Raw genomic sequence first — 27,381 nt, forward strand, 5'->3', positions numbered from 1 at the left:
ACATCAGGCTCCAGTCCTGGCAGAACAGGAACCTGAGTCTACAGTGGGCAAACATTCACTAGCACTGGAGAGCTAAAGATTAAGAAAATATACTGGACATCAGTCCAGTTTTAGGGTTCTTGACATCCATGAGATAATGTTCATGTTTCTGTATTGTACTGATTTGCCATGATTGCTTGGTAAAATCCACCAGAGAGCCCAGCCATTGCACAATAATTGCTGTTTTTGAAAAATATATTACATGTACACTTGATTCATCGGCTTTTTGAATGCTGTGTCTAAAAGATCATGCCTTATATAACTACATTATTAATTCTTCCACTACTGACCGCCATCCTGAGAAGATGATCAATTTATTTATAGAGATGACACAGCGATTTTTTTTAGCATATTTAGTCATCCCCAAATTATCAAATAATCATTCTTGGCTCGAGAACTGGTAGAAATGGTGTGAATGGTGTACCAGATGATGGTGTGAAAGCTCTCTGTGCATAGATTTGCACCTCGAACCTAGAGTCAGAGGTGAGATTAAGAGGTGTTGAAGGCTGTAGGAGCTTTGAAGACACAGTACACTCAGACAGTTCAGCTGGAGTGTGGAGGAGCCAGCGGTAAACCAAAGAAGTTTCCTGTGAAGCGGCACCATGTTTACAGTGGTGCAAATGTCGCCGATGAGTCTGGGATAATCTCAGGTGTTTCCTCCAAACACCAGATGCCCTGTGGAGTGGCTCCACAAAACACAGAGAAAATGCTTTGCAATTGTGGATTGTGACACTAGTAGAAAAGGAAGAGGAAGACGATAAGCCGAGGAATCGCAAAATTGCCCGAGACCCTTGTCTTTCTGGTGCATCTGCAATTTCTTTTCTGTGACAAGAAAAAAACAATAAGTCGGGGCCAAAACTGTGTTTTTCGGCAGGCATTCCATCCCTATGATTACATCTAGTCTGTGAGAAAAAAAAAGAGCGTTCAGTACATGTTCTCCAGAATATGGTATGAGAATGAAGAATCCAGAACTGACTTTATACCGTACCGATCCGAATATGAGCATGCACTTTAAATAACAGGGGTTGCAGCAAGCCTGAAAATTAGGCTACAGAGAATGGAAAATAATGAGAGCAGCTGAGAGACACAAATCCTGATCCGGCCACTCAGAGGAGCCATAAAAGCAAAACAACAACAACGGACCCTAAATCATCTTGTCAACGCAGCAAAGTGCACAGGAAACACTTCAGTGCGTAAAAAAGGGCTATAAATTACAGAGAGAGAGAGCAAAAGTAAGAGATCTGCAGCCGAAGGCCTGCGAGGTCACTGATGAAGCTCTTCTGGGTTCAAGTCATTTCTGCTGTTAACATTTTAATAAACATTTTTGAGTGAGGACACTTGATCTTGCCTCTGATTGGCCTTTTCTCTTCTCTTTAACGACATTTAGAGAAAATAGTGCACATATTTATATATTCTTAAACAAGTTCATTATGTTTCAAGATATTGTTTTTACTCCCTGTTTATTATTTAAGCTGCAATCTGAAAGCAAAAGTGCTGCATTTACATCTTAATATGAAGGAATCCAGGCTTAGTACCTTCTTAGCACCTTTTTTTTAGTGCTTCTGAATACATTTTGTGTATATATAGAATGTTTCATTTATTTTTCATTTATATTTTTGAATACATTTTGTATATATATATATATATATATATATATATATATATAGAGTATTTTATTTATTTTTCATTTACATTTTTGAATACATTTTGTATATATATATATATATATATATATATATATATATAGAGAGAGTATTTCATTTATTTTTCATTTATATTTTTGAATACATTTTGTACTTTTGAATACATTTGTATTGATGAATTATTTAATTTAGGTTCATATCTCTTGTTATCTGAAGCAGTCTCAGGCAGAAGAATTTCCTTCGGGATTGAAAAAGTTCTATCTTATCTTATAATGCGGTGGTCATACCGGATGTGAATAAACTCAGTCTGGTTTAGACAAAAAAAAGCCATTCATTTAAATGGAAAGGGGGGGGGCGGTGTGTAAAACATCCACCTCTTGTGATTGTGCTTGATGCCAAGTTCTATCTAGATCACACGTTTAGATCACTGAACACGGCCCACTGCCTCGCTTCGTTCGACCCACACAAACCTGAAATATTTTTTTTAAACAGTCAGTAGTACGTACTGCTTACTCCACGCTAGACCAGTAATATTTATGATTTACACCAGAGCTGTAGTGTGGCTGCCATCCGCACACACACCACACACCGCTGTACAGCAGGCATGTATAGCGTTTTTAACAGTGGACATTGTCTCAAAGCAGCTTTACAGAACATAAGAAATATGGTACAAAATGTTGAAGATTACTGTTAGACTTATATTTAGATTTATTTGTATTTATCTGTAATGACCAAGCCTGAGGTGACTGTGGCAAGGAAAAACTCCCTTAGTTAGTAAGACTCAAAAGGGAACCTCATCCTCATTTGGGTGACAACAGAGAGTGTGAATTATTATAAACACCGGAGAGTGTGATTCTAAATTATTATAAACACCAGAGTGTGTGATTATGAATAATGTCCTTTCTACAGTCATATACAGTCAGTTGGAGTTGTGTAACCAGGAGCTCCTGGACAACTCATAAATTAGCCGAACATCTGAGTTCATTACAGATTCAACACAAACTCCTCCACGCCTTCAGATGCTCAATGATGCAGATACAGCATATGTAGAATGTTATTATGTGTATTGATTAGGAGGTTGTTGTCCTCAAAGTCCACATGGGGTTGGCATCTTCTCATCGAATGTCTGAAATCTTCATGAAGCAGAATCCAACTGGAGCTGATGCATCTCTGGATGCCTCGCAGGGTTGGCCTGTCCTCACTGAAGGTCTGAAATCTTCATGAAGTGGAACACAACTGGACCTGGCGCAATCTCTAGATGCCTCGGGATGGGTAGAAAGGCTCGGGATGGGTAGAAAGCCTCGGGATGGGTAGAAAGCCTCAGGGATGGGTAGAAAACCTCAGGATGGGTAGAAAGCCTTGGGATGGGTAGAAAGCCTCAGGATGGGTAGAAAACCTCGGGATGGGTAGAAATGCTGTTTAATATCTGCGCCTAAGATAAGCTAAAATGCAGGAAGTTGCCGAATGTTTTTCAGGAACATGTTGATGTGTGATTCAGTGGAATGTCTTCAGATCCCAAAATGTATCGCCCGGTGTAGTGACCAAAAATATATTCAAGAAAAGAAATCTAGTGGAGCGTGAAGATCGATAGGAAAATACAGAGACGGAATTTCTTTGTCTTTTTTTTCTAAAATTCCTTTGGTCTTTTTAGACAGTAAGAGAATCTAGGGTTTAATACACAAAATAACACACAACTGTTCAGTTAAAGGAAAGTCTAAACATTGTGGAATTTTCAATAAAAAGCTGTCACAAATATAACAGTTTTATGAAATTCCTTCGTAATAAGCTCTTCATTATCGACTGCGATGCAGGGGCAATATTTCATAAATTAAATTCCATGAAGCTGAGAGAAAAGAATAATTGAAGAAGAACACAACTGAATAGTTTTCTATCCTAGTAAGTGTGGTCTGAAGGTTTATAATAGAAACTTAAACATATAATTTAGTCAGAAAATCTAATTAAATGAGTTTCTATTACTGGAAAAAAAAGACTATTTTTTTAAAATGATTTTTTATATTTATTTATTTTTCCTTAGCCTTTGCTTAATGAAGCACAGATCTAGTCTGCATGCTTGTTTTCAGTAACATGTCCCCCAAACCATCCAATCGCATTGTTTCGTTTCGGTGTGAATGAACCGTCAGTCTGCAGACAGGATCCTGGGAATGATGTTCACCCCATTCTCAAGTCGAAATAATCCTCTTTCCCTGTTGGAGTCACGGAGGTAGCCAAACACGGCTGTGGGTCCCCTCGTGAGTAAGAATGAATCACACTTATGCCACCAGTATTATCACTGCTGCTTGTGCTCGCTGTGCACTCGTTTATCTGTGAAATTGTGTAATCCTTAAAGAGATTGCCAAGAATAATTTTATTATCTCTCTAAATAGCAAAATGAGCTTCTTGTGAAGCTCAAATCCCGTGTCCTGCCAAATGTTGTTTAAAAATAAATGAGGAACACTTTCACAAACATAACCAGGCTCTTTATGAGGGAAAAAATTCGTAGGGAAAACCTCCGACTTCGGTCGTCTGCGATTGTTGATGTGCCGCAGCAGCACTTTTACAAACTGCAGAACAAACAGAAGTGGTAGATTGGTTACGGGTGTGAGGGCTGGAGGTGTCTGATAGTCCAGCTTTGTGTCATGATAACAACTTGTCTGGACGCACGTTTTCCTGCTATGAGGGAGGACTGCATGCTGGGCTGTGCTTTACTTTGTCCTAGGAGACGTGAGTAGGTGGATTGCGCAAAACAGACCTAAGCACTAAGACGGGGGATGCACACCTCTCCCACTGCTGCTTCTGATGCACTATCCACACACACACACACACACACACACACACTCCTCCGGTCATTCTCCAGTGATTACCCGACACTACTAAATTCAGCTTGAAGTGTTCTTCAGCACCGTCACATATTTCCTGAAGGTTGAAGCAATATTTTTAAAAGTAGATTTTTTTTTTAAAAAAAAGAATGAAGTTGATGAAAATAAAAGTTTTTGTTTTCCCAAGGCTTTTTGTGGCTGCCCATTTTTATTAGAATCTTCCAGAATATGGCTTCTTCAGAGAGCAGAAAAAGGGCATTGGTGTTCAATGAGATGACAGACAAACGATTAAAATGATAGAAACTGTTTGATTATTTCTGTTCAAGGATTTGGAAAATTCTGCAGTTACAAAGGTCTGTATCATGGGTGAATGGTGACAAGAGTTATCTTTAATGTTGCTCTCTTTTGAGAAAGAGAAAGATTCTTGATCTTAACAAGGTTCTGCTGCAGTATTTTTCGAGTAGGTCAACATCTGGACTGGAACGTGATGCAAAGGCCTTTCTCTGGATGATAAAACACAAGGCTGAAGCAGTGCTGCGTTTTTAAGAGCAGCGCTATGTTAATAATTGAAGATGAATTTGGTATGAGAGCACCTTCACCTGTTTCAAACCTGGCAGCCTTTTCTCTTTAGTTTGAGCTTGATTCTAAACTCTAAAGGAATAAACCTAAAGGAACGATTGGGGTGTGACCCTCACACTTGGTGTGTGATGCCTCAATCAATATACGAGGACTTTAATATTTTAATGGAGTGAGTGAGTGAGTGAGTGAGTGAGTGTGTGTGTGAATGAGTGAGTGAGTGAGTGAATGGGTGAGTGTGTGAGTGAGTGAATGGGTGAGTGTGTGTGTGAATGAATGAGTGAGTGAGTGAATGGGTGAGTGTGTGAGTGAGTGAATGGGTGAGTGTGTGAGTGAGTGAATGGGTGAGTGAGTGAAGGTGAGTGTGTGAGTGAGTGAGTGAATGAGTGAGTGAATGGGTGAGTGAATGAGTGAGTGAGTGAGTGAATGAGTGAGTGAGTGAGTGAGTGAGTGAATGAGTGAGTGAGTGAATGGGTGAGTGAGTGAGTGAGTGAGTGAATGGGTGAGTGTGTGAGTGAGTGAGTGAATGAGTGAGTGAGTGAGTGAGTGAGTGAATGGGTGAGTGTGTGAGTGAGTGAATGAGTGAGTGAATGGGTGAGTGAGTGAAGGTGAGTGTGTGAGTGAGTGAGTGAATGAGTGAATGAGTGAGTGAGTGAATGGGTGAGTGAGTGAGTGAATGAGTGAGTGAGTGAATGGGTGAGTGTGTGTGAGTGAATGGGTGAGTGTGTGAGTGAGTGAGTGAATGAGTGAGTGAGTGAGTGAGTGAATGGGTGAGTGTGTGAGTGAGTGAGTGAATGAGTGAGTGAGTGAGTGAGTGAGTGAATGGGTGAGTGTGTGAGTGAGTGAGTGAGTGAATGGGTGAGTGTGTGAGTGAGTGAGTGAGTGAGTGAATGGGTGAGTGTGTGAGTGAGTGAGTGAGTGAGTGAGTGAATGGGTGAGTGTGTGAGTGAGTGAGTGAGTGAATGGGTGAGTGTGTGAGGGAGTGAGTGAGTGAGTGAGTGAGTGAATGGGTGAGTGAGTGAGTGAGTGAGTGAATGGGTGAGTGAGTGAGTGAGTGAATGGGTGAGTGTGTGAGTGAGTGAGTGAGTGAGTGAATGGGTGAGTGTGTGAGTGAGTGAGTGAGTGAGTGAGTGAGTGAATGGGTGAGTGTGTGAGTGAGTGAGTGAGTGAGTGAGTGAGTGAATGGGTGAGTGTGTGAGGGAGTGAGTGAGTGAGTGAGTGAATGGGTGAGTGAGTGAGTGAGTGAATGGGTGAGTGTGTGAGGGAGTGAGTGAATGAGTGAGTGAGTGAGTGAATGGGTGAGTGTGTGAGTGAGTGGATGGGTGAGTGTGTGAGGGAGTGAATGGGTGAGTGTGTGAGTGAGTGAGTGAATGGGTGAGTGTGTGAGTGAGTGAGTGAATGGGTGAGTGTGTGAGTGAGTGAATGGGTGAGTGTGTGAGGGAGTGAATGGGTGAGTGTGTGAGTGAGTGAATGGGTGAGTGTGTGAGTGAGTGAGTGAGTGAGTGAGTGAATGGGTGAGTGTGTGAGTGAGTGAGTGAATGAGTGAGTGAGTGAATGGGTGAGTGTGTGAGTGAGTGAGTGAATGGGTGAGTGAGTGAGTGAGTGAGTGAATGGGTGAGTGAGTGAATGAGTGACTTAGTAAGTGAGTGAATGGGTGAGTTAGTGAGTGAATGAGTGAGTTAGTAAGTGAGTGAATGGGTGAGTGAATGAGTAAGTGAGTGAGTGAGTAAGTGAGTGAATGAGTGAGTGTGTGAGTGAGTGAATAGGTGAGTGAATGAGTGAGTGAGTGAGTGAGTGAGTGAATGAGTGAGTGAGTGAGTGAGTGAATAGGTGAGTGAATGAAGTGAGTGAGTGAGTGAGTGAGTGAGTGAGTGAGTGAGTGAATGAGTGAGTGAGTGAGTGAGTGTGTGAGTGAGTGAATAGGTGAGTGAATGAGTGAGTGAGTGAGTGAGTGAGTGAGTGAGTGAGTGAGTGAGTGAATAGGTGAGTGAATGAAGTGAGTGAGTGAGTGAGTGAGTGAGTGAATGAGTGAGTGAGTGAGTGAGTGAATGAGTGAATGAATGTGTGGGTGAATGAGTGTGCGAGTGAGTGAGTGAGTAAATAAATGAGTGAGAGGGTGAATGACTGAACACATGGACCAGTGAGAAGAGAATGATTGATCAATGGTCAATGAGTGAGAAACATCATTTTGCACATGGAGATATTTCTCTCTATGCGAGCCAATACTGATATTAATAGTAAAAAAACCCCCCACTATTTTCTTGCATTTAGCTCCTTTTAAAAGCAATCTGTCTCTAATTGACCTAGTTACTTACAAAAATCAAGGAACTCTTGACTGCTGTTTGGTAACTATGAAACATAAAAATAAATTCTGAGCCTCAGTATCTAAAACAATAAAATGTTTGCTGGAATGAAATGAGTCAAATTGTTTACTGTGGTCTTTGTAGCTAATAGCCTTGAAGAGATTCACATTAGCTGGATGTTTTTAAAACCCTGTTATCATTACACACACAGGCCCAATTAAAAACCATACCACTTGCATCTTTTATAGCGCCGCATTCCTCATAAAGAAGTAGCTTGTTAATTTCCCTAAACTGATTAAAACAAGATGTTTCAACAAAATATTACAGAAATATGCGCCGATAAATGATAATTATTTGAAGAATTGCTCCTTTGGTCATACAACTGTAGCAAATCTAATTAGATAAGTTCATTTCAGTTGGAGTATGACACGTAGAGGATGATGAATCATATTATTAGGTCATAAAAGTGAACAATTATTATTATTATTATTATTATTATTATTATTATTATTATTATTAAATAGTTATAAATAAGTAGAAGGTTTGGAGCTAGGACGTAAACAGGCCAAATAAATAAAAACATCAATGCAGTCTGCAGGCTTTACGAAAACCGCTTCGATTCACTGCTCAGGAATAGTTTGCTCATGGCTGATCCTGATCATCCTGTACTTGTATAAAGAGATGCCCAAGCACCATAAGCACGATTTCACCCCTCACAGCTCACAGCACTGATCTTCTGCTTTACTGAGACCTCTGGGTGCAGTCCTCGGCGAAAGCACATGCCCGGGTTTCCTCTATCTGCTCGGTGTCACATTCAGAGCCTACATCCCAGAGGGTAATCAGCGAGGAGGCACACAGGGAACGTCAACAACATTACGCCTGAAAATGTGGCTACAGTGTGCTGCTAATGCTGTACACATAATGAGCGTTTAGGAGCCCTTCCTATCCAGTGCTTACAGCACACACCTTGAAATTGCCTGCTAGATACAATCTAGGACTGGGTAATGTGGGAGTATAGGTAGGAGATGAAATGCTGATACTGCCAATGCTATTTTGGTGCCTTCTCTAAAAGGTGTTAGCAGGAATAAGAAACAAAACTCGTGACTTTAGTATTTTAAGGTTCTATCTGGGTGAGAAGCTGTTTAGAAATGTTAAAGTTCCAATATTCCAGCTAGGAAAATTCCTCTAAATTAAGACAAAATCTTGAAGGTACGTTTTTAAAAAGAGGCCAGAATAGCTAGCAGTGTATTATCCTGTAAGAAGAAATGCTATTTGGTTTAATCAGCTTCTGTGTCGCTGTTTCTTATTATCTCTTAATCGCATCAAATTACTAATGAATGGGATAAATATTTGGAGCCTATTAAGACCACATTAATAACAATAAGTCTTAATTTACTCTGTAAGACCTTTAGCATTTGACAAAATGAAAATAGATCAGAACATATAGCGCGCAAACATGCCTTATAAGGAAATGGATATGTCAGGTCAGTAGTATTTAATGCTAATGTTGAAGTTCAGCAGGACAAATGGCAAATTTCTCCATCTATCTACCTCCACTAGGACCTCGTCAACATCGCTCACTTGGTGGAACAACAGAAGTCATGAAAATAAACATAGAAACAAAACTTTTTATTGGAAATGGATTCATAAGTCCTAAAGGATACTGTAGAAAACTCAATGTCGACTTGGGGTCAGTTGCCCAAAACACCAACACAAAGGAATAATGATGTTACACAAGGCTCACATGGCTGTCTTGTTTTCAACCAAAATTCCAGATAGAACCGTAGAATACTGAGGTCACGAAAAGTTAATCACAGTTCCAACAACCAACAGAGTTAACTTTGGTGCTATGGACAAGCCTCGACTCCTTGACTCAGGGTTAATCAGAAAACAATTCAGTATCTTTCTCAATAGTTTGGTGCAACCAGGATTCACATTCCTCCATGTTTCCTTCTTGACTATATGTTATCCATTAGTTCTTTCTGAACGCTGTAGGTCGCATACCACTTCACATCAACAGCCCTAGATCTTTTCTTAAGGATCTATGTTGTCGAAAATGCTTGCAGGTCCAACAGTAGAGTTCAGAGAATGCAAAGGTCATGGTTAAGTGCTCTCTCATTATAGCTCCGTATTCAAGTCTCTGTGAGCAAACAATGAAGCAGTCAGACATAACGCACCATTTTCTCCTGCCGATCAATTACTCCTGTTTCTTTCTTCTGCCACCCCCTGAGCGGTGGACGTACCGAGCCCAGTTTGGCAGCAGTAATAGGATTCGCATTTCACTGGCGTGAGGCGGCACAGATAATGTCTAATCTATAGCGTGCTCACTGCTCGGCAACAAGGGTGGATCCCGCTGCGCCAATGTAGCCTTCATCCATCATGGCCATGGAGCCTGGCATTAAGGGAGAGCGTGGCACAGTGCCCAGTATAGATCATGGTGTGTCCTTCAAGGCTTGGAAAAGGACTAGTGTGTGATGAGGACAGTGAATGAGAGAGGCTGCACACCTGCTTTGTATGGCAATGGCTAGGAAAATGCAAATCAACATGCACAGGCTGACATGAGTGAACAAACAGGACCCACTGCTTGTCAAACATCTCGCCTGCATCAGCGCACGGACCACTGGGTATAAGTGAAAGGGAGGGGCTACTCCAGCAAACAAAATGGTGACACATAGCGAGAGAGAGAGAACAAGACAGAGACAGAGATATGATGCACACTGTTGCAGGCGAGTGCTCAGAGATTGCTGCAAAAAAGTCAGCCGAACATGGATGAATCTGCAGGTCAGGAGGAGGTCAAGATGAGCACAACCTGCCTGAAAAGCTGCTCTCAGCGGTCAGAACACAACAAAAAGCCCGAGATTGAAGGAAGATCTTGACGAGCACAGACAGTCAGGGTGGCTGGATTATTAATGAACAAAACAGTATAAAGGTCAAAGAGTAAGGAGGACATCCTTCAACAAATGGCAAGTAAACTGCAGGGCTACTTACACTTTTCAGTTGTTCTGATCAAAACGCTGATTGTAATTATTAATTATACCAGCACTGATTAATGATCTGCAACACAGTCAGCACATCACAAATTTTGCTGGGGCAGGACAACATTAATAACGACATATCCTCAAACAAAATTAGGTCCAGGGGCAGCCACACTCGTATGTATGCAATCGGCTAGTGAATTTCTACAGACAAATCGACACGACTGGAATAAATCTGATCAAAGTATCCACGTACACCGATTTCTAAGAGAGAACAGAAAAATGTAGTCTGCTCTAAAAGCCAGCGCCCCCACACAAACCGAGCAGCCTCACAAAAAGTCAAACACTACACCTCCTTTAGATGATCCAGCTGAACATCTCTGACATAACTGTGCCACTTACCATTTAATTTGCCTTGTTTTGATTTTCCGCATTTCAATTTTTTTTTCCCCACGGCTTTATTGAATTCAAGCATCAGATTTGTAAAATTACGATGTTTTCTGGTTGTTAAAAAGTACACAATAACAGGCTTGATCAAATATGATAATCATGTCTATGGGGTAACTATGGAATAAAACAGTGGGCTGTTAAGAAAAGAAATGCAACTGTTTTGTGGTCCACCACTGTCACAATGTGTGAGAGGTCATTTCATTCACTGTCTTGTTTTAACAGTTCTCATTTTTGACCAGTAGACACAATCATAATCACAGCCATGATTATACTTGGCTAAGTGACCATAATTGCACAATATCTAGAAAAGCAAATCGATAACATTTTGCCTCTTTTACCAACTTACCACTAACTTACCACTGTTGGTCACTCAACAAGAGGTCATTAAGTATCGCGTCGACAGAACGGAAAAATGGAGGAGAGAACAAGGATTCTATGAAGCTCAACACTTGTTGAATGATGTCTGATGTACTATACATGGTCGAGCTCTGCCCCACCTGCCCCTGTGTACGAGCCACTGGTGCTGCACATGGTTAATGGATTTCTCAGGTTGGGTGAACACCTGTGATTTGTCGGCTGCAAATTAATTCAACAGAGTCCTAACTTTCAGCAGCGACATTTTCTGTGATTTATGTAACATAATCACTGCAAGTGAAGGGCTATTTGTAGGTACAAATATATGATTTATTTAAAATGCTGAGAAGTAAATTAAAGTCAGTAATAATGCAGGTCAAGAAAGGCATATTGATTAAAATACTGTACAAGGTATAACAAAAAAAAAATAATGGCACCTTACTAACACCATGCACTTCATAACCGTGTATTATTTCAAATGTTTTCCTACTACTTTTAAAATTATTAGCACTCATACAATTAATATTTGGTGAAGATTTCCCTAAAGAGAATTAAGACATGTTCTGTATTGCCTAGCAAGAATAGAGACCCTTTCAGAGGTACATTAGTACATTAGTATATAGGAATATATACATGTCTACAATTGTATTTAATGGTATTTTCATGTGTTTACGTATTTTTATATCCATTAGGAATCCATCTTTGCGTGCGGTAGCCACCAGGGTGTTGTATACTGACAGCAAAATGTTTTAAAAGATATAACATTTTAGTATTTTTTCTTAAACGTGTTCTTTGAGAGAAAAAACTAAATAATTCTTGATATTTCCTCGGTTCCTGAGTGCAAATCTGGGTGTTTTTCCTGCCTTGCATCCATCTCTGGATCCACTGCGACCCTGACCAGAATAAAGCAGTTACTGAAGATGAATGACTGAATGAATGAACATTTATGTCCATTCCCTTAAAGCTTGCAATAATTCTGGAGGTGACTCCAGTCCCTTAATAGTTGGCAGTTAAATTGCACGGTATGTAATAGATACTGATGTCTTATTTCATAGCAGATTTTCAAATTCCTTCAAAGATTCTGGCAAATCTTTATTATGTACATAAACAAGACACAAGACATGATCTTTAGGCCCACTGTGTAGCCTGTGGCTGTCAGATAGAAGGTCTCTTTGAGAGCCTATGATTGACAAGACATTTGTCACATGATGTAAATGTCAGAACTGTGAGTGACACGAGGTTTGACACACATTTCCTCCTCTCGAATCAAATCCCATTGCTTCATCTCTCAGACTCCTTCAGATCTCCCAGACCACCACAATACCTCTAATCTACATATCAATTCCATCAATTTCCTGCCACTTGGGTGAATGGCACATGTGGAGGGTGAGGACTGATTGAATTTAGCAAATTGGTCAATAAGGGTGAATGGTTTGGAGGCTGATTCTCTCGTAATAGGGCTGACACGTTTTAAAGATGGTGGCCAGATATCCTGCAATTTGCATGGATTAAACATTCATCTCATGCATACTGAAAAGGATTTCATTCTAAAATGATCCAAATGGACAAACAGAATAATTTGATGGGTGTGTCTAAAAAGAACAGAGATTATTATCTGCTATTTGCAGCTGGGGACAGCCTATATTACAACATAATTAAATGAACAAGTCAAATTGAAAGGCTGTACTGTATCAACTACAATTGACATTGAATCTGTCAATTGAGTAACCGAGCCAGAAAATAAGCGGGGTTAAATGCTGTGAGGTTGCGACCATCCTGTAAGAGATCCTGTATTAGTTGCAAAGTAATAAACAGTAGCGCATCATTTTCTAATAACTCAGACTTTAAGCTCAGACATTCTTTTATGTGGTAAGGATACTGGAACTTCCGCAGCAGATAAATGGCTGGTCTAGACAAGATTAATGTGGAGATGGATCTAGATATGTAGTGAGAGTGACAATTGCAAATCCAATGAAAAAATGGAGCCTGAAAGATGTGGTGCTGACTGTGCAGAATCACATCCTTTGTTCAATACTGTGGCTTAGCTAGGGTTCAAACGCACCATTCAACATGCTCATTTATAACTACAACCCAGGGATGAGCTCTCCAAAGGAAAGGACATCTTGATTAATACTATATACACCATCCATTATTTTCTTTAAAGCTCTGACTGGTCAACAGCATCAACAAAAATTTTTGGCTGACCCCAGTGTGCTATAGGGCATCTATTTGGGAGCTTGTGCTGTTGTGCCCTCAGAGATAAAAGCTGTTCTTTAAATATTTATTTAGCAAGTTTAATCAAAGGCTCAAATAAGGCCATCTGACTGTTGAAAGCCCTTGCTAAATATCCATAAATACCCGTTCCCATCAGACATTTGGGTGTCTCACTGTAGAATTATAAGTGATTCCCTAAAAAAGTTCAACAATCTGAACTGGCAGAGAGAGAGACAGAGGCAGAGAGAGAGAGAGAGAGAGAGAGAGAGAGAGAGAGAGAGAGAGCTCAAAATCATGCTTGCTTTAACAGTTGCCATGGACCTTTGTGATGAGATGGTGGTGGTAAACTGGGCTTATGCTCCTGACCTTTATTGCGATTATACGTGTGCAATGCAGTGAAATTCCTTATGTAGCATCACCTGGGTTCAAAGAGGCTTTGCAGTGCTTGTAGTTGAACTCTTAACATACCAATCAATAACCCAGAACCCAGAACTGCCCCAAGTATGTGAATGGACATATACTGTATATAGTTAATGTCTTAGCCAAAGGCATGTTTCCATATAAAACGACTTAAGAGGCTACTTCATTAACAGAGTGGTAATGCTGCAATGTTTACTGATGTGGGTTGCTATTTTGTAATTATTCAGCTTTTGGAAATGCTGAAAGTAAACAGCATTTGCATCTTCAAGCATCCAGTGACAGTTAATATACCTATTTTTATAGTCAAGCAGCTCTGAAGAGTACTTTCATCTCAAAGGCTTTGGGAAATCTCAAAAGATTTTGGAGATCCTCCAGTTTTACAGTGGATGTAGAGCTGGCAACAGTCACAAGATCCAGATGCAGCTGAACCCCCTTGTGACCAAGAATAGATCAACTCTAAAAATGCCAAACTGTTCCAAATGAGCTTCTCTTGCATAACTGGCTGTCAACATACACTCATTCCACACGTTAAAAATAAGGTTTAACCCATTCCCAACATACTATACATTCACCATCATACACAATGAAAGCAGATACTGCAAATGACAGAGCTGCATTGGAGACAGGCTGTCCACAGCCTCGATATCTCTATCATACAGCGAGCACTGACTGACGTAAGATGTGAAAGTACTGACAAGGATAGCTCATCTTCATATCTGTCTCTCTGGTAGATCTGCAGCAAAGCAAAGAGAGAGCCTGAGACCCCTCCCAATGTGATCTATAAAGAGTGGAATAGAGGCAAGGATCAAAGCATGTGTGCAGGGTGCATGGAGTGCTGCAGAACACCATGATACCCATCTGCAAATACCAAGGTAAGGAGTGATCTCAACAGCGAGAGCTGGAACCTAATAAAACTGCTTGAATCGTATCAGTGCAATGCAAAACTGAGATGAGAAGATGGTGAGGACACGACATGGGATGAGGACTTACCGTGGCCTCCTCTTGTGAGGAAGGGCATCCTGTTGATGGCGATGGGTACAGTCCCATGCTTGTTATGGAAGTGGTGGACGTGGTGCGTGGTGCTCAGACTGGAAGACACGCGAGCGTTGGCTGTTCTGTCTGGCAAGGAGACTAGAAGGACCAAAGATAATGCAAGCCTCCACCAGGTGCCAAGACCCATCAATCCTGTTCCCCCACACTCCCAGCCCAGCAGCAGCACCTCCAACTTAGGGCAGGAAGTACCGCACCAGGCCCTGCCACCTCCCATCTGTCCCAGCTGCTGCACAGGAGACATCTCAGAGAGGGAAGCCCATGTCGGCCATTATCCACAGGACAGGTAAACAGCTCGGCAAAAATGGTGTGATGGACACCAAAAAAAAAAACCCTTCAACGCTTTTGCAGTAGGTTTCCAAAGAGCCAAAAAATCATTGAAAAAAAAAAAAGCTCCTCAGTGTCTTTAAAGTCTGACTTCAGAATCCAGTGGGAAACAAATCTGTTGCTGTCCTTCTTGGTTATTTTTCTTGGTTCAATTCCCAAATAATTAAAAAGAGAAAAAAAAAATCAGGGCAGTTTCTGCAATCAAACAAAACTAAGCAATCTTACCAGAATCCTAAACATCTGTAAAGGCAATTCCCACAGGCTTTCACATGAAAACTACAACAGCCATTAATTAATGCATCAGAACGTTAAAATCGGCTTAATTGAGCCAAGGAAAAGTGCTCCAGGTGACTCTCTCCCTTTCTCCGTTCTCTCTCTTCCAGCCTCAGGTAGAGCTTACGCTCTGTTAAGACCACTCTCCCTCAGAGGGCGGCCCCTCCACTGCAGAGGAAGTGATAAGAAACATCCCAGGAGGAAAAATGGATTATTCTACAAAGATGCCAAGATATAAAAAAAAGAAAGGCAAAGAAAGCTAGGAAAGAAGAAAAACGATTTGGGATGACAAAGAAGGGCAGCAGGAAGGCGAACTCTGATGGAGACAAAAAGCGGCAGATGGAGAGAGAGAAATCTGCTGCAGCGCGGCAGTGGGAAAAATCAGTAAATAAATAAATAAATGCAAGCTCCCCATGAGTCCTAGAATGCGCTGGTAGCTGAAATAACACTCCTCCTTGAAGCTCTCACCTTCCGGAGCCTGAGCCGTAGCAAGAGAGCGAGTGCCGAGACAAGCGACGGAGCGTTCACCGTAAGCAGCCGAGAGTCTCTCTCTCTCGTTCTCTCTCTCTCTCTCTTTCCCTCTCTCCCCGTCTCTTCTCTCTCAGCCGCTGACGCGCACTCTGTATTGATTAGCGCTGCTTTCCATCCCCCTCGCTTCTCTCCTTCCTGTTCCCTGCTCTCTCTCCTCTCTTCTCCTAGAAACGGACACACTCCCTAGGACACTGATGATTCCCAGAGGAGAGGGAAGTAAAGATGGCTGGAAAACTGCTTGCTGATGTTGCATGGGCTTTTACAGGCTAATTAGAATCAAAAACTGCCAGATAACACATCTTCCTTTCCTCCAACGTAAATCCTTGATGGGTGTAATACCAGGATGGCCAGGACCATGAGCACAGAGCACCGAAACACCGACTCTTGGCTGTTCTCCATGGACATTCAGACCAGGACACAGAGTCCTCCTTCCTAAACCATAGGCAATGACTATCACGGCATGAGAGAGAAAGAAGAGGGGAAAGAGAGCAGCGTAGTGTGTCTGAGAGAGAGAGAGAGAGAGAGAGAGAGAGAGAGAGGGAGAGGGAGAGGGAGGTGGAGGAGGCTGGCAACACAGCGCATAAGCACACAGGCAGACACAGAGACAAGCCAAAAGGAAAAAAAAGTATCAGATACAAGGGCTCGCGAAACACCCAAGCCAACAAATCAGAGCTAATGTTGACTCACCGTAGTGACGGTAAAGACACTAAGACTGCAGTGTAGCGCATCCAGAATTAGCAGAACTGTGTAGGGTAAAATCAGTCTCTGAGGATTATGAGGATACTAAATCAAATTGTTACAGTATGAAGAGCTGGCAACGTTCGCAAGGTCCAGATGCAGCCTCCAACTCTTGTGACCAAGACAGCATCACTTGGTTCTCTATCACGAAAGAATAATTTAGCCCAGATTTGATAACAAGAAGGCTCGCTTATTTACTCTTCTTAAAACCATAATGCAAATCCTTTGCAAAGGAAATTTGTTGCATTAGACCATCTTATTCCAGTGGGACCTAACAACTAGTAGGGTGTTTAAATATGCTAATGCAAGCAATGCAGCTCGGTTCAAATAACAGTCAAGAAGTCTAAAAGAGAAAGTGCAGCAGAGAAAAAGAATAGAATAGAGAGAAAGATTGACTCTGTGCAACCCCATACATCAGATAAATCAACCAGGATAGAGATCTCAGTTGGGATTGCCTCGCCGGTTGAAAGAGTGTGCTAAAAAAAAAAAGAAAAAAAGAAAAGCAGAACAGAATGGAGGCAGTGCCACCTTTCATGGTGACAGGAGGGGATAAGCGGGCCATTACTCAGCCACAGAGAGGAAAAGAGGGAGCGGACCATCGCTAGTGAGCCAAGGCTGATTGAGGAGTGGTGCACACGAGAGGGGAGAGGCGATTCCTTTTCACAGCACACACATCCACAGCGTGTAAATCCTGGCTGTCTGGCGCGGCTAAAGGCTACAGTTAGCCACAAAGTTAAAATGAACATGAAGTTCCACTCATCGAGATTTACCCCGGGTTAAAGAGAGTGGGGGCGGCTGCACAGCTCTAGTCGATTCTCATTCCTCTTCACTCCAAGTGCCTGAGATATATAACAGATAACCTTGAGACCAGGTGAAATGTCTTGCATGGCTTTGAACATTATCTAGTCAGGAGAAGGGAATAGTGAATGAATAGGATTTAGATTCCCCCCCTCCAATTTACTCACCTGCCAATTCTCACCCACCAGCCTGCACTTCCTTATCATACAACATCTAACAACCAAGGAGGTTAAAGCTTGACACATATGTCCTCTGAGACACGTGAAGCAGCCAACAGCATCTTTAACAAACTGCCGCTCACGCTTATTACAGGTCACATACAGCAACGCGATATCTGCCCTCTTCCTCATACGTTCTCACAGTCTTCCAAATTCAATTAGCCACCACAAACAGCTGTAGGGGATCTATAGAGTGCCTAGTGTAGTAATGCTGAAAAAGGAAAAAGGAAAAGAAGCACATGAAATAACAAGCCATGACCAAATTGATGATTTTCCAATAACAGCACAACCAAAAGTGTTTTAATCCTTTTAGTCATTTTCCAGTAGCTTTAAATTATACTATTTTTATACACCGATCAAGCAAAACGTTCTGAGCAGTGAGAGGTGAAGTGAATAAGACTGATGATCTCCTCATCATGGCACCTGTTAGTGGGTGGGATATATTAGGCAGCAAGTCAACATTTTGTCCTCAAAGTTGATGTGTTAGAAGCAGGAAAAATGGACAAGCGTAAGGATTTGAGCGAGTTTGATGAAGGGACAAATTGTGATGGCTAGACCACTGGATCAGAGCATCTCCAAACTGCAGCTCTTGTTCCCAGTCTGCAGTGGTCAGTATTTATCAAAAGTGGTCCAAGGAAGGAACAGTGGTGAACCGGAGACAGGGTCATGGGCGGCCGAGGCTCATTGATGCACGTGGGGAGTGAAGGCTGACCCGATCCGATCCAACAGACGAGCTACTGTTGCTCAAATTGCAGAAGTTAATGCTGGTTCTGATAGAAAGGGGTCAGAATACACAGCGCATGATGGGTCAGGGCTCATTTGGCAGCAAAAGGGGGACCAACACAATGTTAGGCAGGTGGTCATAAAGTTATTCCTGATCATTGTGTTTGTTATTATTGATCAAGTCATTTATCTCTTTATAGTTTAATGTTTGATATTGTGGTGCAATGATGAGAGAGCTATGAAGTGTGTCACCACGCAGCAATCCCCACGCTCCACATCACAACTCCATTTAACAGCACGCACCACGACCTAACAGAGCGCTCATTACTTCCACGTTCACAGTCATCCAGCTATGCACTAAACACCCGTGTGCACAAGTTGAAAAAAATCTCACAGTTAATGACTTCTACGCTTTGTTCACTTGCTGGCCTTAAAGTTTACCAAGTCTTTGTATCATTTATGTGATTAACCTGCAACTGTTAATAGTTTCATCAGTTCTTGCCTAGCCCACTGTGTGACCTGTGCTGGTTTTGACCTTGCCTACTGTTTAGGATTTATTGTTTTTGGCTTATTTGCATCCATGGCCCCCTCTTGTGACGAAGGGCATTCTTCTGACTTCGATGGGTACAGTCCCCTGCTTGTTATGGAAGTAGTGGATGTGGTGTCTGGTGTGCAGACTGGAGGGAGCGTCGGCTTTTCTGTCTGCCAAGGAGACTAGCAAGACCAGAGATAATGAAAGCCTCCATCAGGTACCTGCTTGTTCCCCCACACTCCCAGTCCAGCAGCGGCACCTCCACATAGAGATGCATCTACCTAAGCGTCTCTGTTCTGACAAACTGTCTTTGTTCTCACAAGACATTACCTCTGACTGTTACAAGCACTGGCACTGCAGACTCCTCCCTTAAGAATTAAATAAACAGAAGATCTCACCATATCAACAGTTATACAAGTTTCCTTGGTAAATAACACCACATTATCAACTGTAGGTATAGAAATATTGTTGTTGTTGTTGTTGATTCCACTGCGCGCTCTTCAGATTCACAACAGCAGATATTTGATTAAGAGGGTTTATGCTAGATGCCCTTCTGGACATATCCCTCCCAATTTATCCAGGCCAGAGACTTGCACTGAGAGTTAACTTTTCGTCAGCTGGGTTAACTTCTTGCCCGGGAATGGAACCCAGGCTGCGGCAATGAGAAAGCGGGATCCTTCCCCTGGACCACCAGGGAATAGGACTAGCACCAGATACAGAAATAATAATGCTTTAAAAATTAGTGCATTACTTAAATAAACCTTTGATTTGAATTCTAGCCTGCGCTACTGTCACATTACATTAATCAACAGGGCTGTGGTATACAAACTATAAGAAACTGGAGCATTGATAACCACAAAGAGTAAAGAAGGCAGGGAAATTATGGAAGTGGTCATTTATAAGAGTTGCCATCCACTGTCGGGTCAGCGGATCAGGGACACCCACCACAGCATCGATGTTATCTTCATGAGGGTTCTCCAAGATGAAAGACTAGTATTAATCAATCTGCCTGCCCGGGGGTGGCTCATCACGATAAGGGACGATGCTATCTGTGTGAACTGGGACATTGTGTGAGGCATCCCTGAGTTTAACCATCTGTTTCCTGGCAGCCGTTACTGCCGGCCATCCTCTCTCTCCATAGCCCGCCAACTGACTCGCTGCCCAAAGTTCAAACAGCATGCAGAGAACACGATGGAGAACCCATGGGGGAGCAAAGCGCCAATCATCTCCCTTTCTACCCGGCTCCAGAATTTCAACAACTTACCATATTAAAGCAGGCTAATGTTAAATTCTATCCTCTTTCATACTTACCACACACAGGCTGCAAGTGCTTTCTCACAATAGTGCACGCCAAAATAAATACAGAAGCAATACAATACAAACTGTCTATTTTGCTATTTTATTAAATACTAGAGTAAGCAGGAATTAAGTCAAATCCCCTCCAGAACTTTTGAATGTAATTTTATAACAGCTAATCTCTCATGACCTCCTGGGCTCCCGTCGAAGATCATCATGTTTTTTTTCCCGTTGAGCCATTTATTTTTATCCCCCGCATTTTCGAGCACTGTGTCATTTGCGAGGAAAACCAACAACGTAATGGGGTACGTAAAAGCGGGAAAGACATCATTTTTGCTCTCTGGCATCGTATGCTTTTCGAACCGAGACATTGGTGCGGTGGCCTCCGGGGATGAAGCAGTCGCATTAATAATGGCAGTTTTGGCATAATTACTCTTGATGCCTGCCGTCTCTGGAACTAATGGCCTGGGGTTGAGATATCTGCTTGATTTAATTCGCCTTAAAACCGCCGCACCTCACAATGCTATTAAGGGGGCAAAGAGGAAGTGGCATGTTCGGGGCAAATACAGGCTTCGCTGTGATAACAGGAAGGAGCAAGAGAGGGTGTGAGGTTAATTCCGTTCTCCTGTATATGAAGGAGGAAGCCAGCACCTTATGATCAGTCGATTAAAGGAATAACACTTTGAAGCTAGGTTCAGTCACATCATGGTGGAATATTTACATACAATATTTCTGAGAAATGAATATGGATTGAAATTCTTTGAAGGGAACTAGAGGAGTGAACTGGAACATTTTGCACTAAATCTGGCTCCGGAATTGCAAGTGTGGGGAAAAAAACATGATATCTGCTATCCATGTTGCAATTAAATGAATTAACCTCCCTCTTATTCTTGAATCATACATAATATAAGTAAAGCTTCTTCTCTTCCCCGATCGCCAGACATCTGTATCTAAATAATAAAAAATAATGTGATGTTTTTCATGTTTATTTTCGTGTCTGGCTGTAAATTGGCACTGTGAGCAAATCGACAGCTTGATAACAATCCTGGAGGGTTTCTAAAGGCGAGGAACAGGACGGTAGGCACAAATGAACAAGCGTCATCGTGTAAGCTGGACTGCTTAGATGAATTCAATTTCCAGTTGGCTTGAAGGGTGGACAGTGATCGTATTGATCATTCATTAAAAGTGGCAGGAGCTGACTGGCCTGAGATGCAGAAAATGCTCGGGCTCGTGTGTGCCAAAGCCTTTCCCACATGGTGCCGAGGTGGCCAAGGTTGTCTCATCAATCATCATGGGTGGTACAAGAATGTGTGCGTGTGTGTGTGTGTGTGTATTTGTGTGTGAACCGAGGTCCAGCTGCCACTAGAAGCAAACCCAGCCACCTGTGACAGAAATACTTCTTCCTATTACATAAAATGTGAAGTTCCAAGAGCAAAACCCAGGCCTTTGAATGTGTGCCTGTAATTCTGACAGAAACTGCCCTTGATTTCAGAACACAAAATACAAAAATAATCAAAAGATATTTACACGTGAAAACATTCATCCGTTCTCTCTACCGCTTATCCTGCGGGAAACTGGAAACAAGGCAGGGTACACTTTCCTCGAGACACAAGGCAGGGTACATCCTGGACAGGATGGCAGTCTATTGCAGGGCACAATCTCACACACACACACACACACACACACTCATTAACACAAAAGAGATGATCAGCCTACAAGGCAGGTCTTAAGACTGGTGGAGAAAACCAGAGAACCTGGAGAGAACCCATGGGAAACAAAGCACAATCTACACACACACACACACTAGAGATGATTTTGAGATGCCAGTCAGCCTACAAGGCAGGTCTTTGGACTGCTGAGGAAACCGGAGACCCTAGGAGAACTCTAGGAGAACAAGCAAAATCCACACACACACACTACAGATGATTTAGAGATGCCAGTCGGCCTACAAGGTGGTGGAATAAACTGAGAACCTGGTGGAAACCTCTGGGAGAACAAGCAACGAGGTGGGAATCGATCCCCTTAACCTCGAGTACACCTAAAAAATTCAACCTAAAAACCCTGAGACACTACTGTACATAATCCTTGGCAATTATTGTATAAGTGAAAAATGCATAAAAAAAACCCTAAAACAATTAACAGCAAAAGAACTTGAATTCTGGGAGATTAAGTCAGCCTTCGCTCATGCACTTCCCATCTTGCATCTTAATGCAGGGCAGTAATGCCATCTGCAGTCTTATCACACGCTCTATAATCCTCTTAAACAGCGGTGTGTATACTGCGTGCATGATGTTACTCAACATTTCCCCTGGATATGGCTACACAGAACTGATACACTCTTCTGTAAATGAAGCTGATCAGCTTCCAGTCTGTTTTTTAGCTGGAACAGGTTCAGTGCATACCATGCTTCTGTAAGTATTTACCCCCGCAAAGTTGCCTAGAGTATGGAAATGGTGGGAAAATCTCTGTCATTTTTAAAATAATTTAAGAATTAAAGAATAAATTCAAGTTGTGATTGATAAATGCTGTCACATATCCATCATCGGCTACTAAACTGAATCATATCAAAGTAAATGTATAGTTATTGTTGCTAAAAAGTCCTATTATAGCGTGTGGCCTGACTGATCACAATGAGGTGATGAAATTACTAAAATAAAACAATAGAACAAGAAAATTGTGGTTTATGACTAGTGAGTGGTACAATGCTAAAATGTTCATCTCTAGCTTGATTATCTTCTGATATTATCAGCTAAATATAATGTCATTCAAGCTCGATGTCATTAATGTACACACCCTTGTGTAGAGTGTCTCCCACTGTAGCAATGAGCAAATGCAAACAATGCAGAAAAAGCTCAGGATGTGTAACTCAGCTACTGGCTGAAGCATGAAGGCAATCACTCTGAGAAACAGATATCAAGGATTTGGGAGCATGAAGGTAAGACGTACGCAACGGCAGTGCGCTGAAACGTGCGAAATAAATCACACCACACCATGGAAGAGGTTTGATCTCGACACACTTGATTCTGGCACTTGTTTCGATAATAAGAGGGAATCCTAATGGCCGCGTTTATCACAGCATTTCTGATAATTGTGTTCATCATGCTTATCTCCATCACAGCAGATGCATTGTCCTACTAATAGCTGGTTTAAACACATCTAAATAATTACAAGCTACAAAAGGAAGCTTGAAAGTGAATGGCAAAATAAAAAAGAGAGAGAAAGCTATCAAAACATTAAGTCGCCATTAATCATAATTAAAGATAATCTAGAGGCGTACTGATAGAAAATTGTTTCAATTAATGTCAATGCAGCTGAGTGGATTGTGTGTATGGCTGGTGTTTTCTCCAGGTGCAGCGTGCACCTCCTGCGCTAGTATTTGTGTGTGTGTGAGTGTGTGTGTGTGTGTGTGTGTGTGCGTGTGTGTGTGTGCCCTGCAGAACAGTAAGTGAGTGAAAGTGGAGGAGTATATGGCATATTTAGGTGGAGGTGGAGGCTGTGTGTGGGTGGGACTGTCAGGCAGGATTGGGTGCAGTGAAGATTTCTGAATGAGATTTTTTGCTGAAATGTCTGGTCATGCAACAGTAAGGTGACAAACTGACCCCGAGATGCAGCCGGCGACAGACTGCATGTCTGTCATTCATGGAGGAATTGCACATGTCTTAAAAGGACATACAGGAACAAAATCTGTCCATAAAATCTTGTAGAACATTTCAAGACAATATTGCTTTAACTTTAGACTGCATGAAACTGCATGTACCTTCTGCTGCAAGACAAAAAAAAACCACCATGGGGTTGAGTCAAACCTGATCTGACTCCTCCTACTTGGAGGAGTCAAGCCATTAACCATGTGATGGAGTGTGATTGTGTCCGGAGAAGTGTGTTTAACGTTAGGGCAAGGTTTAGATGTATAGAAGTTGTAAGAGATCCAGCTCCACCCCTTTGGTTCTGCAGAAAGCACTCTTGCAATCACTGATGACTAAAAGATTGCGACAACAAGATTCACTTAGCCTCGGCCTACAGAGGGGATGCTTAAGGCAAATTCCGTTGAAGAGGTTCAGCTGGCAAAAAATGCTAAGAACCCTGGCTCTATCTGAACAAGCAGAGCAACAAAAACTGAAACATGATTAATAATTGAAAATGGTACCGCTTAGAGAGATGCCACGGTGGATGGTGACGTCAGGAAATCGTGCTCTCTATCTCTGGAACATTGTGTGCTTAACACTGAACATGTCCCCAATCTTAATCAGTCAGAGTAGATCGATGCTAATGCTAACAGGCCTGAGAGAGCGATGAGCAATGCAGGCTAACAGAGAGCCTATTCATCAAACACCTGCGGTGGCCCTGTTGCCAGTTCAGTCCCTCCCTCAGGGTCAGGACTGAGCGTGTGATAGATGCCTTTCATATGCTCTGCCCACTCCTCGGCACACACGTAGCCTGTGGCCTTCAGGGGCAGGAACTCATTTAAACATCACCGGTGAAGTGTCTGCATATAAACACACCATGGAGACCTTTATCAAGCAAGAAAGCATAATAGCAGCAGGGCAATTACACCTTCACTGACCACTTTATTAGGAATGCAATGTCGATGCCAGCTGTGCTGTGTTTTGTTTTACAGAAACTGCTGATGCCCTGAGATTTCCAAGCACATGTTTTAGACTTTACACAGAATGGTGCACTGGTGTCACTTTGACAGGCGGAGGTGAGAAGATCTTTTGTAGATGAGAATATCCGACCTGGTTCGAGTGGACAGGTAGAGTAACTCAAATAAATATTTAAACCGTGGTTAGCTGAAAAGCATCTCAGGACACACACACACACAGCCCTGAGGTGGCTGGACTGCATCAGTGGAAGACCATATCAGGTTCCTGTCAGGAGTTAGAGTAATCACAGGATTACCAACACTGGGAGACTGAAGAAAATACAATCAAGTGTGTTTGCTCCCATTTTCCCTCATTCTGATGTGTGATGTAAACATTAACTGAAGCTCCTGACCCTGTATTTGCATGTTGTTATGTATTGCTCTGCTGCCACATAATTGGCTGATTGGATAATTGTATGAATGAGCGCCGGGTTCCATTAAGAGATCTTCGTACTGGGTATTTGACGGACTACCTCCTGTCTAATCTCTGCACCTCATACTGCAGTGAACTGAATGCAGCTCCTGCAGTGTCAGCTTTCTGTACATCTCTCATTTCCTGCCTGTGTCCTCTTTGGCTCCAACCTGATCCCAGTTAGGTCTGTCATTACCCTGGCTCCATCCACAACGAGACCTACCTTCCTCTCATACAACCCACTCGATCCGATGATCTAAGACACTTTATTAGCCAGGGCAAGGCTGTCAAAAGCAGTGAGAGTCAACACCCCATAACTGTGTACCGCGTTGGCGAGGTATAAACGGATGCTCCATGGGCTACACCCTAAGGCTAGGCTCCTCAGCCCACGCTAACCCGCTGCCACCGTATTTCAGCTTGCTGTCCATCTGTCAGCAGAATAAACGAGTGGGTGATGAGGGCTTGGCCAGTTCGGGCCCCTGCAGCCCAGAGTAAACAGTCCTGGCTGGATGCAATGCTAGCAGGCACCGTGAATCATATCACTTGGCACAAGCAAACAAACAAATTAGCTTTCCAGTGAGAGGTGGCCAGGCTTTCCACAGCCACCATGTGTACCCGTGAAGCAGGAGGAAATGAAAAGGACAGGATCGAGTGAGGACTGCCTTAAATGAGATAGAGATGTCAACGGGGTGCTGCAAAGAGGTGCAAAATAGGAACGACTGGCCAGGTGTTTTCATAAAGTGCAGAATGAATGCGCTCTCAAAAACAACCCTACCGCCTATGGCCCATCAGTGACGCAAATCTGTAGTGCCGGGGGAAAGATATTTTTAGTTTGTGCGATTCTATAATAAATAAAACATTCGTTACCAAGAATAGAAAACAGTCCAAGAATGTTTACACTCACTCAAACGTACTTATCTTATGGATTTACAGTTTTATCACAGCGCTGTTGATGCATTTGTGCTCATATTTATGGTTTCTATGGTAACAGGGACTTGTGTGGTGGACGCTATTACAGAAACGTAATCAAACTCAGACATCACAGTCTTTCATCACTGATTCATTTCCTAAGATAGTGCACCACCTACATGTTTTATTCCTTACAAATGCGCCATCATTCCTTGTTAAAGACAGAGCTATAAATCAAACGTGACTGTATCTCACTAGCTGGAAAAAATAAGAGTACATGACAACTGCAGAAAACGTGGTTACTCCTAAAACTTCCTCAGCTGTCACAAATCTGCTGTTTGCTTACAAAAACGATGTATTATGCCTTATACAGGCTAATTTAGAGTCAGAGAAATGACACGCACCACCCTGTCATTACCGTGTCGTGGCATTGCCATTGAAATTTGTAAAAGTCTTATAAATAATCAAATGAATCTCAAAGCCGGAGTTAATTGACACAAATTTACAATGACTGCTAATCACTTCTGAACCTTCGCTCTGTTGCAGTGTCATGCAGCAGGTTTTCATCTCAATGTTGCCACCAAGTGTCGAGTTCAGCAGACAGATTTCACAGAACAATTTTTGGATGTTCTCACCTTTGTTCAGTCGATATTATGATTATTATTACCATTCTTTTTTACAGGTTAGCTGATCATAATGGTCAAAATTATTACCTTGTCACTCTGACACACCAGGAATGAATATTACTGCCATTTCAAATTCATACCACTGAGATGAAATCCCCAGTGATGAGAATTATTCTATTAATCAGTTTGATGTTAATGTTCAGCCAGTATTCATAAAGCAAAAAAACTCAGTTTGAGATTCTTAAATCGAATCCAAATGCACGGTGTGCTAATTTGACTGTTTCAAGGATGTTTCCTACTGAAATCCATATGTGGCTGATGATATAAAAGGTGTTCAACTCCCTAAATAACCTACCATGTAATCCTTCATGTTCCTTAGACAAATAGATGCAAATTACTGTGAAGTTTAAAACCCCAGACTCTCCAGGCGCATTATATTCTCTTTTGAAATTCTCTAGCTGAAGGGCTTGCCGCGCTCTCTTCAGTTTAAATCAACACCTCGTCACAGTCCATTAACAG

The 27,381-nt window shown here is 42.1% G+C and overlaps 1 protein-coding gene across 12 annotated transcripts in view; it reads right to left on the reverse strand.

The window, feature by feature from the left end:
- Positions 1-27,381, reverse strand: part of nrxn2a (neurexin 2a) — a 359,408-nt gene that overhangs the window by 87,734 nt on the left and 244,293 nt on the right. For 2 of the 12 annotated variants that reach the window (XM_058415333.1, XM_058415331.1), the window contains exon 1: positions 14,781-16,474. The exons of 9 other annotated variants lie outside the window; for them this stretch is intronic. In XM_058415333.1, the coding sequence (XP_058271316.1) occupies positions 14,781-15,084 (304 nt within the window). In that variant the 5' untranslated portion in view covers positions 15,085-16,474. Of the gene's footprint in view, positions 1-14,780; positions 16,476-27,381 lie in introns of those variants that run through there. One more of the 12 variants, XM_058415334.1, reaches the window with a different exon arrangement.

The sequence above is a fragment of the Hemibagrus wyckioides genome, linkage group LG18 (assembly GCF_019097595.1).
Source record: "Hemibagrus wyckioides isolate EC202008001 linkage group LG18, SWU_Hwy_1.0, whole genome shotgun sequence".
In the NCBI taxonomy this organism is placed as follows: domain Eukaryota; kingdom Metazoa; phylum Chordata; class Actinopteri; order Siluriformes; family Bagridae; genus Hemibagrus; species Hemibagrus wyckioides.